Source organism: Podarcis melisellensis, assembly GCF_964234715.1.
Source record: "Podarcis melisellensis genome assembly, chromosome: 8".
NCBI lineage: Eukaryota > Metazoa > Chordata > Lepidosauria > Squamata > Lacertidae > Podarcis > Podarcis melisellensis.
This window is the reverse complement of record NC_138540.1, coordinates 17639345-17651669: the sequence shown is the minus strand read 5'-3', so window position 1 is coordinate 17651669 and position 12325 is coordinate 17639345. Positions and strand designations below refer to the sequence as shown.

Here is a 12325-nt window from a genome sequence, read left to right as displayed (position 1 = left end):
TTATTGATGAACTCTCCCTCAGATCTCCATTGTATATGTCTAGGCTTTAAATAATACAGAAAAGAAAATCTGAAGTCCCCCATTTATCAATATAATTGAATGCTGCTATGGGGTTTTCAAAATGGTCATTAAAGAAGCAGTTTTAAGAGTTTTCAACTCTTGAGTGCTTGATTTACTATACACTCTCTTGAAAAAGATCCAAGAAACAGTTCATAAAATTGATCATTAAAAAGATATTTTTCATCCAAATTATTGGATGAGCTACAACGTGGCAGCCTGATAGTTTATTAGCTGATCGCCTTTGTCGTTATTTTTAACGAGAGCTTTATGAATGAAGTAGAAGACTAGAGTGGAATTATCCTTAAAAGGAAGCGCACAAAAAATTCCTTTTAGAAATTTTGTTTTGTTTGCAATTTCACTGAAGACTTGGAAAATTAAGACGTAAAAGGAGTTCTCCCCCCTTCCAGTTGTGAGGCAGAAAAAGAAGACATCTAGTCAGCTGGATATAAATCAGTATAGAAGATCATCACTCATCTCTGCCACTTCTGCTCTTCTTGAAGAAGACAAATGCCTAGTTTCTCTATTTAATATATTTATATACTGCTTACTACTTATGACTGTTTCTAAGCAGTTTACAGAATAACAAAGGCAATGTGTATCTAACCAACAATGAAACTCAGAAAATACAACAGTGCAATAAATGAAATCTTCACCCCAATGAAAACAGTACAGTAACACATTTTGAAACATCTTTAGGGTGAAGGATACCTTCCCTCTTCAACCGCCCCCTTGCCATGGCACATCCTGACTCACAAAATACAACACTCAACCCACTAGGTAGGTAAAGAGCCCACATGAAAATGGGACAAGGAAGCTCAGTGGCAGAGTGCATGCTTTGTGTGCGCTAGGTCTCTCTCCAGCAGGTCTAGGAAAGATCTCTACATGAGACCTTGGAGAACTGGTCAGAGGAAATTCCACAGAGCTAGATGGATCCAGTGTCCTGTCTCAATAGAATGCAGCTTCCCTTGTTCTTACGGATTTAATCTTCTAGCACTCATTCAACTAAATCAAGTATGGAGATCCTTTGTCCCTCCAGTTGTTGAAATGCAACTCCCATCACCCATGGCCATTGGCCATACTTGTTAGGACTGATGGGAGCTGTAGTTCAGCAACATCTGGAGGGCCAAAGGCTTTGCAGACCTGAAACATATTTTGCATTTTAAACTGAATTCATTTCAACTGTTAATCTTGCCCAAAGCAGTTGATGCTCTGTGTGTGTTTGTAAAACCATTCAATTTGTGCTTCTCCCAGCTATTCCTGCCGTTCTGCATTTCTGCAATAATGCCTAATACACCTCTGCTTCATTTGCAAGTATTCGCAGGCACAGACAGACATAAAAAGAAGTGAGCTGCTTGCTTTCCTTTCTGGCCTCGCCGACTGGGTATCTCGTACGAATGAGGCACCACTATCAAGGCAGGAAAAGGCTGGGCTCGGCTCTCGGGAAGACAGAGCCCCTCATCCTCAGCCCCCAGCCCGGGAAAAGGCACCCTGTAAGAACTTCTTCTGGAAGACTTTCTCTTCCTGCTAACAAAAATTACTTCTTGGGATGTTGCCCTAGCACCAGTGGACTCGAGATGGCTATGACCGGTGACTTCTCTCCTTGAGCAGCAAGTGCTGCTATGTAATTTAAAATTTCTCCTTTCCCTTTTGTTGATATTAGATGTGTGCATAGAAAACCAAATCAGTATGCTCATAACTCTCAACTCGTGTGCAGATGTGTTCGTAGGGCATTTAACTGATGTTCCCCATCTCATTCAGACTGTGAAATAAAGCACACTCCATGTATATTTGCCTGTAAATAACTTCTACACATTTCCAACCAATTACTAGGCGTGCTAGTGCACCATGTCAAAAGAGAGATGTATGCTCCTTGCTGTTAAAATTGTGTTGTGGATGTGTTTGGGCTGCCTATAGCATTGGAGAGTAAGATGGACATGTACCATTTAAAAAAACAAAAAAAACCCAAGAATCGTTCTGTTAATTACATTTTTTATCCCACTTTTCCTCTAAGTTGAGATTCTTAGAAACCTCAGTCCTGTGTTGTTTTTCTGGGCTTCCACCAAATCACAGTATAAATGCGGTTCTACCTATATTTCTTTGACTCCATTAAAAATGCAGATGACTGCATTGTACTCTTACGTGTACAACATACCCCAACAACAGATGGTTAGGACTGAGAGTTAAATGCATTTACTTCAAAAGAAGCTCTGTGGATCTCCGCTTCTCACAAGTGTGTTTAAGAGCACAGCCTTGGTTTCTCAGAACATTTTGTTCATTTAAAATTGGAGCATGGAAACCAGATCCTGAAATGTTTTTGTTAAAGAATTTTAGGAAATCAAAACGCCCCCCCCCCCCACACAAAGCAGCAACCAGGCTAGTCACTGGTATAGTGAGGTGTTTTCTGCCAAGCTGCATAACCTTGAATTGACGTGCCGATCTTTGTGGGAGAGAAGGAATAAGCAACACACACAAACATATTGGGGGAAAGCTTCAGCTGTTCCTCACAGATTCTCACCAGCACACTAAAGAGTGTTGTCCCAACTTGTCTTTCCTCTGCTGTTTGCTAGTGCTAAGCTTGTCTCCTAGTACAAATAAGCCTTTTGATTCTGAAATAAAACTTTGCTGTGTGCATACGCAACCTTTGTGCTGTATTCTATCCAGAGAGAGCGTGGACATGAGATTACATGTGCCTCTTTCCTTAGCAACATTTCATGTAGTGCCTCTGGCTCAGTTTGTAAACTTGACCTGGACATTTTTTTTCTTCTGTAAGTGAATTGGGCAGACACTAGTACTAACTGCCCTTCCTCCACCACCTCCCCACTGATCAGATTCTCTTGTTGCGGCAAAGCTGAAGAAAGTCTGAATTTGGGGGTCCTTTTAAAACATGGCTGGGGGAAATCTGGGCTCTTCCATATGTTGCTGGACTCCAAATCCAGCATGACCAATGGTCAGAGCTGATAGGAGTTCATAGAATTATACAATTGTGGAGTTGGAAGAAGTCCAAACCCCTGCAATGCAGGAATCTTAGCTAAAGCATCCATGACAGGTGGCTCTTAAAGGGCTGAGAGCCTGGGGAGCTGTTGCCACTCAGAAATAAACAGGACTGGGCTAACGGTCTGATTTGTACAATTCAGCTTCCCATCTGCGTGATTGTATTTCATCATTAAAACCCCAAGGCCATTTCAGGAATGTATGTCATGCACTGTTTTTGAGAAAACTGTTCTGCTGTGTTAGAGGGGGGGGGGACATACATGAGAACTGTATAGCAGTTTCAGAAGGTAATCTTATCTGTTGCTTCTTTGTTAGGGGGCTGACCCATATACTAAGCAATTGGGATTTGTATGCAAAGACATACATACCTAAGCTTAAAAAACCAGTAGCACAGACAGCAGGCAGAAACATACATAATAATATAAAAATTTTAATACTAGGCAAATGTAGGGTTAAATAGGGTTTTTGTTTTTAGAAAAACAAACAAACAAAACTAACTAGTCGAATTTATTGCTAATAGGAGTGGTGACTATCCCATTATACTTTATGCAGGTTATAGTCTCAGCTGGAATGCCCCAGAAAGTCAGATTATTGTGTTCTTAAAGTCATCCTCATAAACACACGGAATCTCATAGAAATGGCACGGGCACTGAGGCAAGAGAAGGAGAGCTACCAGTTGGGGGCCACTTTGCAAGCGTGGCTTTGGAATACAAGACATTTGGCTGCATTCTACTACAGCATGCAACGTGCCACTAAAATGCACGCTTTGTATATATTTGTAACGGAGTGTGATGTTCTAGCAGGAAGGTAAGGCAAAAGGTGATCAGGCACAAAAAAACAGGACCCATAAACTCTAGGGCGTTGGGCCAGTGCCAAAGCCAGAAATTAATCATGGTAGCAATTTAACAGCACCACCTGTAAGCATAAAGGAGATAGGTTTTTTTTTCCCCCTCGCTGCATACGTAAACAAATATATATCACAATCTTTTAAGGATTCCAGCAGGCCCTCATAGCATGTGCGCGAAATAATCTCACCCCCTCCTAATTTGGCAGTTGGTATACTGCACTGCTTTGTAGAAATGCAAAGACTTTTTCTCCACGCAGAATGATGCAGAGTCCAGTGAACAATGTCCTGGTTAGAATTTCTGTGCTCACATGGTGTTGTTCAGTTTGTAGAGGCACAGAAAACTCATCGATGTGTGGACTCCCAAGGCCTCCTTATTTCTTGCGTTTGGAACTCAACCAGTCCCCCCATGGCAACTTTTTCTTGCCCTTGGACATGCTCCTCAAGGAGTTTAGGGCGTGAACCTGCTGTAGGCGCCTTGAAAGTTCCTCCCCACAGGCTTGCTGCAAGGCCTCTGTCTTCAGCTTGTCCCAGTTCAGGGTCAGAGCAAGAGCTTCTGGGTTTGCTTTGTATACCAGCTGCAACAGAGAAAGGAAAGAAGAATCTACCATTCAGGACCAAGCTGTGTACGATATGTCAGATTCATGATTGGCTCCCCTGCCACATGGCTTGGTGGCAGGGGATAAGATTTACATGCATGAGGTTTAATCCTTGGACATTTCTACTCTCAAAAATGTTCCCAGAACTGGTAACGAGAGAGGACCTTGCTAGACATCAGCAGCCTAGATGATAGATAGATGGTTTGAACTGGTGCAAGGAAGCTTTTTGTGTTGGTTCTATTTTTAATTTATTTTTTAAGACTTTCTGTACTATCCTTCATGGTAGGATTGCAGGAAAGGAATGTTATCAAAAAATACAATATAAACACATTAAACAAAAACAACACTGGGAACCAAAAGTTTTTTTAAACAACATCAATGCCTAAAAGCTTTAAACTTAAAAACATTTTAAGAGCTGAAGAGAAGGAGAAACATCTTTATGTGGTGTTGACTGGAAAATCCAGTTTAAACAAAAACGGGAAGAGTGGCAGATTCAGCTCCAAATAGCTTAGGGCCTCAGAGAAGGTAGAATTTGGAACCTTGGAAGACAAATGGACTAGAGGGAGAGAGTGATGTTAACCCAATTCTGGCTGTGTGTTTGTTCACCTGGCCCCACCCTCTTTTAGAATAAATCTTAACTGCATTGGTTCCCAAATGCTTTATCCTCTTTCCATGGAGATTTTATTCAATCCAGGCACAACAAAGGGAAAGAACTCTGTGTGGACTCACCTCTAAGTCCTGACTTGCCAGGCCAAGTTCTGGGGCAGACTTCTCTTTAAGTGTGGTCCGAACATGGCTGCTGAGTGGAACCCCGTTACCAGCACCTCTGCTGCTGCTGCTCCCAGCGTCAACCACGTCTGTTTCGTCCATGGCAGTTTCCTCTGATCCTGGCTCTAGGTAATGATGATTAAAATAATTCATAAAGGTAAAGGGACCATCATATTGCCCCTCTTTCTTCACTCTGGCATGGTTTGTTGAGAAACGAGCCTCAGCCAACAGCCTCATTACCTTCTGCTTTGGGTACAATGTGGTCCTCGTTTTTCAACGCTTGCAGGTAGAGTTCCAGAAGCTGCCGGGATTGCCGTTCCTCTTCCCGCCTGTCCAGCACCTGCTGAAGGGTGTCTTGCAGAGTCTGGATCTTGGGCTGGTTCTCAGAAAGCTCTTGAGCCAGGTCAGAGCATGGCACATCGATGAGGACCTAGAATTAGATGAGGTCGATCCTCTTACAGCTAAGGTGAAGGATTCTCACTCCCCCCACCCTGTGGCCAAAGGCACATGGCCCTTCCTTTACCTGGAGGTCTTCCTCTGACATCAAGATGATGGTGGAGAGGTCGTCCTTCAGTTGTCTGGCCAGTTGCCTCCACTTCTCTCCACCACCACCGTCCACTCTGTCAACGTCTGCAACATCTTCCTTGAGCCAAGCTGTGCCCCCATCTGGAAAAGAGCCACAGTTATAAGTGCAAAGGTAAAGCAGGTTTATGCCAAAATTCACAAAGTAATCAGCTTGTTTGCATAACACTCTAGGCCAAGCTATAGTGATGCTCTGCAAATGTGGGGACTCCTGGAGAGGAACTTGCAGCCACTGTTCTCCCTGGTCCTTTTTACTGCCACACTGAGCTAAGTTAAAGGTAAAGGGACCCCTTACCATTAGGTCCAGTTGTGGCTGACTCTGGGGTTGCGGCGCTCATCTCGCTTTATTGGCCGAGGGAGCCGGCGTACAGCTTCCGCGTCATGTGGCCAGCATGACTAAGCCGCTTCTGGCGAACCAGAGCAGTGCATGGAAACGCCGTTTACCTTCCCGCTGGAGCGCTACCTATTTATCTACTTGCACTTTGACGTGCTTTTGAACTGCTAGGTTGGCAGGAGCAGGGACCGAGCAACGGGAGCTCACCCTGTCATGGGGATTCGAACCACCGACCTTCTGATCGGCAAGTCCTAGGCTCTGTGATTTAACCCACAGTGCCACCCACGTCCCTTAAGCCTAAGTTAATCAGGGTTAAAATAACATAAGAGCATAAGAAGAGCTGTGCTGGGTTAGGCCAGTGGCCCACCTAGTCCAGCATCATCCCTGGCCAACCAGATGCCTGTGGGAAACCCACAAGCAGGACTCGAGCACAAGAACACTCCCCTCCTGTGGCTTCCTGCAACTGGTATTCAGAAATATTTCTGCCTCCAACTGCGGAGGGCACAGCATAAGCATCGTGTCTAGTAGCAACTTTGCCCTCTGTGAATTTGTCCAATCCTTTTTTAATGCCATCCAAGTTGATGGTCATCGCTGCCTCCTGTGGAAATGAATCCCGACTATGCTGCATGGAGAAGTACTTTCTTTTATCTGTCCTGAATCTTCCAGCGCTCATTGGATGTTCAAGAGCTCTAGTGCTAAGAGCATGGAACAGGAGTGGACAACTGGTGCCCCTCCAGATGTTGCTGGACTACAAGTCCCATCCGCCTCAGCCAGCTTGGCCATGGGTCAGGGATGATGGGAGCTGTGGTCCAGCAACATCGGGAAGGTACCATGTTGGCTATCCCTGCTCTAGGCAAATTAATGCCTTATATGGCAGGTGTCAAATATCCACCAAAAGCATGTGATGGTCTGCAAGTGCAACAATAAGGTAAGGCAATGACTGCTTTGTGTAGGGGTTGTGCTCCTGATGATGTGTGCAATTGCGGCCGTGTGTCAATTGGGAGCATGCAAATTGGTCGTTACCTGTTCTAAAAAGTTGAAGAACCTAAAGTGGGTGGCATCCATATCCTACAGAGCTTCAACTCTTCCACTTACCTATGCTGCTGGTGGACCACTTCTCGCCCTTTGCCAGTGCCACAAACTTGGTGTTTGGTGGCAGACACAAAAAATAGTCCTCGTCATCCACAATGGTGCCATCCTCAGCCAGTACCAGCGTGATGGGCTCTGAGGCCTTGTCAATTGCTAGGAGGTCACAGGCTGTGGAAAGGGGAAGACTCCATATAGCTTGGTGGTATAAATATTATTATTATTATTGCATGCAGAAGGTCCCTGGTTCAATCCCTGGCGTCTCCAGGTAAGGCTTGGGATGTCACCTGGCAACCCTAGGGAGCTGCTGCAGGTCAGTGCAGACACTCCTGTGTTCCTAAAGAGTCACCACAACAGTGCAGAAAGTCTTGGCCCCAACGGCATACAACAGTTTCTGTAGAAAGTGTATTTAACTTTATTTATACAAACATGTGTTTGCCCCTTTCTCTCCCCTCTGGCACTAACAATAAAACCAGGAATAGGAAAATACAATCAACACACATAAAACAGTGTAGTTATGGAAGTGCTTGGCCCCGTATTATTTATCTCACATCAAATTTACTATGAAAAGTATTGGAGGTATCCTCTTGTCAAATTGTACAACGCTAAAAGGTTCTTTGTAAATAGCCACTCTCCAAGGGCGAACAACCAGTGAATCCAGGTGAACGAAGGGAAACCTTTGTAAACTGAGAGTCTGTTATTTTCCATTTAGACCAGGAGTTCCAAAACGGTGGACTATGCACCAGCGGTGGTCTATGAGTTTCATTCGGGTGGTTTGTGTGCCTGTGGATCTGCATTTGAAGACAGGAAATGGCCACATCAAATTGGTTTTAAATTGTATTTTTATTGCTGCTTTTATTGTAATACAATAAACAGTATCAGAAGTAAAAGCAGTAATAAAAATACAATTAAAAATCATATGGCGTCTAGCACAGTGCCACTGCAATTGCTATAACAGGCAGAGAAATCGTTAAGCGATCCACTGATTGGGAGCCACTAATTGAGATGACATGGCACAAGTGACTAATGCAGATGGGGGGGAAACATAGGGGGTGAGGTCAAGTAACTTCTGTGGCCTTCCTTGCCCAGGGCTATGCAGAGCTTTCACCACAAAAGCTTGCAGGTCAGCTGTGTGTAATTTGCAGTGCACAATTCTGTATTAGAAGGCTGCAGGGCAATTCTAAATGCCTGGGCGCCACAAGTAACACAGGTTCAGCAAGAGCTTCCCTCCCCACAAGTGGAGATTAGAATTCTTTAATGCAATTGAGCTTTAACAAGAGTTTTGTCCACACCCCTTAATCATAAGACACCCAACTAGGTCATCTTCTCTCTTTTACTTCCTTTTGAAGGTCTACTGCCTTTTCTTCTCGTAAGCTCCTCTTTCTGAACACCCAGGCTTTATTACATTCTGCCCTCCCCAATCGATTTTGTTTCTTCAAGTGGCTTCGCTGCACGGCCCAAACGCTGCACTGTGGAACCCCTTGCAACAAGATTCCAGTGCCTTGATTCTATGCAGTTAGGCGTGCTTCACATTTCAGCGGCATTAGGCACACCTGTCTCTGCACAGCACCTGGTCACAAGACTTGTGCTCCTCTCTGACACTGCAAGGAATAATTAGCCCATCTATCCAGTTTGCGTCCTCCTTCATTAGCATGTCCCAAGTGACCAGATGGGTTGCTTGTGTTGTCTGGCTGGGCCCAATCCCTAGAGTTTAATTCTTGTTCTTTATAGATATTATATGATATACGATATCTTTATTGCCATTGTCACATGCAGAACAATGAAATTGAAAAACTACATTAAACATTCAAAAAACCCTAAAACATCTGAAACCCCATTTTTAAATACACTATAGAGACCCCTTATGCTGTGTTTAGAACCAGAATTGCATTTGCGTAGAAACTGTTTCTCGGGCGGCTAGTCCTGGTCTTTATAACCCTATACCTTCGTCTAGAAGGCAGAAGCTGAAGGAGATCATTTCTGGGATGCGTACCATCCCGCGCTATCTCTGCCACTTTCTTATGGCACCTGACAGCATAGATTTGATCCAAGGTGGGAAGGGTTCTCTCTGCAGTCTTTACAACCCTGGACAGCATTGTTTTTTCCCTGGCCGTGCAGCTCCCAAACCACACACACAGACCCAATACACTCTCCCAAATACACTCTCCACAGTGCAATGGTAAAATGCCGTCAACAGGTCCTTTGAGAGATTGTTTTTCTGGAGGTTTCTCAGAAAATATAACCTCTGCTGTGCTCTCTTCATCAGGTCTCTGCTGTTTTCTCCCCAGGTTAGGTCATCTCTCAACTCCATTCCCAGAAATCGAAACACCGAGACCTGTTCCACGCACTTCCCCTCAATAATAAGTGCAATAATATTGCATTCTTGAGAATCAATCACGCCCCAAAATCTTTAGACCCTCTTCGTAGGGAAAGTGCCCCAGCCTCATTTTGGTTGACTTTCCCCCCATAGCCAGCCCAAGACTTGTTGACATCTGAGGCAAACCACAAAATGATGCCTCTCCAGCCAAGGAAGAAGGGGTGAGTGAAGATCTATATGGTGAACAAGGGAGAAATAAAGTTCTAAATAGGGAACAGAGGAAGGAGGAGACCAGCAGCACCTCCAAGAGGCTACTGTAGAGGCAACATTTTGAGCTGGGTGGCGTGTGCCAAAGAGGCAGCAGATCTGCCCTCCTCAAGTAGCAGGATCCAGAGGGGAATGCACAATGCACTGCATGCTGCTGTCACGGACACTGTGACAGCAGCAGCAGGCAATGTATTCCCCTCTGGATCCTGCCACCCGAGGCGGTTGTCTCACTTTGTCTCATGAGTAGGCTGGCCCTGCTTTTCTGCACCTTTCACACTATTTCCTTGACATTTTAATTTTTTTCAGAAGGGGTGGCCGGAACGGCCCACGATATTCCAAATGAGACTGCATTGGGAGACCAGAGCCTCTCAACCCCTCTCTTTGGGCCTGGGGGTACATTTGTGGGCATCACAAAAAATACCCATTTCACAGAAGAAAAATTATTAATGCTTATAACCTCCCTCCTACAGGAAAACCCTCTACCAAAAAAAGATGAAAAAGAAAAAGAAGGAAACAACACCCCCACAAGAAACAGGTACCCCCAGCCCCAAACAACCACCAAGAAAAGGCAAAACTAACCCTCTAAAATTTGAGGACCAGGGAACTTTGGAAGCTATCAGCTGGGCTACCTGAGGGCACCATGATTCTATACTGAGACCCCAGCTCCTCTTCAGTTCATCACTTACCCAAACCAGTTTGGAGTTATTTATTTAAAACTGCTATCTCATTTTAATTGCAAGTCAGAAGGAAAAGAAAAGAAATATCAGGATTTAGGATTCTAATTCATATCTGGTATACTGTTTTACTATTATTACATAATCTAAATATATATATGCTTTATTGAAACCTGGTTGGAAAAAATAAAACCAGAGGGGTGGCAAAACTGACAGTAATTGACAGGCCAGCAAATTTATGATTAAGTATGATTTATGATGTTGTGGAGCATAGTCCATTAGATTTATGAACTGTAATCCTGCAGGGAAATACAACTGTGATGTGTGTGTGTGTGTGTGTGTGTGTGTGAGAGAGAGAGAGAGAGAGAGAGAGAGAGAGAGAGAGAGGGGAGACATTCATGTCAACTTTGGATAATAGTTTATGCATCTGATGAAGCAGACACTGATCCAGGGAAACTTATTCCACAATAAATTCATTAATCTTTCAGGTACCACAAACCTATTTTGACTTTTTGTTGTTAAAGTTACTGCTGTTCTCCCGGGCTTCCACTTCCCCACCGCCCTAGGTAAGATCCTCTTTTAAAGATGCATCCCAGACCGAAATTCAACCGGTGCAGCTTTCAATACCTAGGGAAACTGATATGGGGAAGCTTCACCTGTGGAATCTCTGCCTCTGTAAAAAGAGGAGGGGAGAGGGAAAAAACCACTTACCTTTGCTTCGCAGCTCCCGGAGGCAGGAGGCCGCCACCCCGTGCTGCTCCTGTTGGCCATTCTGCCTGATGAGACATTGCTTCAGCTGGGGAAGCCTGGAACCAGCCGCCATCGCTTTGCTTGTGTTCAGCTCTGCTATAAAGAAGGCTGTTAGATAGCGAAAGTCTCAGACCGCTCTTTGCAGGCAACCAATCGGAGCAGAGCTCGCTTTGCTGATGCAGCCTGGGAAATGTAGTTCTCTTCCCAAATTCATTCCGCACTCTGGACGGCAAACCCGCCTCTTTGCACGATGGGAAATGTAGTTCTCATCCATCTAATTAAACTAATCCCGATTTTGAGGTGACAAAGCAAGAAATCCCATTAATTTATTTCTTCCTCAGCCAGCATCTCTCCGAAGTCTCCAGTTCAAGGATAAGTTTACATATTCATTCGCTTCATACTATCAAATTGGCCAATACTGTACTTGCTTCAAGAGGGAACGGGGATACTTTGTAACCTTAAAGTTGAATTATTTAACTGGAAATAAAATCTCGTGGCTTTGAAGAACTATAGGGAGTATGAACTACCAAGGCATAGCTATGTTTGTGTACAGTTTTCTTTTGTGGGCTCCCTTCCGTACATCCTTTTATCGCACACCCATGACTATTTGAGCTCTTAATAATATCGGGGAGGTCACACACGACCCTTCTTTCAGCAGTACAGCGTCTACTTATATGTGGAAGGTTCCAGGTTCAACCATCATCATCTCCAAGGTAGGACTGTCTGGGAGGAGAGACCCTCTGCCTGAATCCTTGGGAAAGCTGCTGCCAGTCAGTGCAGTGATTAATGTTCTTATGCAGATGCACTGTTTTATACTTTCTGGATATCCCATTGCCATATTCTAAACTAGTTGTGCTCCATGTTATAAATCAAGCACTGCTGGGAGTTGTTTCTCTTTGTTTTCCAGTGTATTTCTTATCAATTAAGAAATACACGAACATTTTTTTATTCTGAAAGTGTGCCTGGAAGGGGGAAAAAGGTTTGAGAACCACTGTCTTAAGGGAAGGGCCGGTGGAGCACCTGCTTTGCCTGCAGAAGCTTCCCAGGTTCAAT

The 12325-nt window shown here is 44.3% G+C and overlaps 1 protein-coding gene across 1 annotated transcript; it reads right to left on the bottom strand.

The window, feature by feature from the left end:
- Positions 1 to 3854: 3854 nt before the first annotated feature.
- Positions 3855 to 11397, bottom strand: DFFA (DNA fragmentation factor subunit alpha). Its single transcript, XM_081923822.1, has 6 exons — positions 11234 to 11397; positions 7274 to 7435; positions 5786 to 5928; positions 5503 to 5692; positions 5224 to 5387; positions 3855 to 4473 (listed from the first exon to the last, which is right to left on the bottom strand). The coding sequence occupies exons 1-6, from the start codon at positions 11343 to 11345 to the stop codon at positions 4270 to 4272; spliced, it is 975 nt and encodes a 324-aa protein (XP_081779948.1). The 5' UTR covers positions 11346 to 11397; the 3' UTR covers positions 3855 to 4269.
- Between the last annotated feature and the right edge of the window lie 928 nt (positions 11398 to 12325).

Coding starts and splice junctions, on each gene's coding strand:
- DFFA (XM_081923822.1), bottom strand. CDS start 11,345: ATGGCGGCTGGTTCCAGGCTTCCCCAGCTGAAGCAATGTCTCATCAGG. Junction 7,436..11,233: donor CCGGGAGCTGCGAAGCAAAG/GTAAGTGGTTTT, acceptor CCCTTTCCACAG/CCTGTGACCTCCTAGCAATT. Junction 4,474..5,223: donor TGGCAAGTCAGGACTTAGAG/GTGAGTCCACAC, acceptor TCTCTGTTGCAG/CTGGTATACAAAGCAAACCC.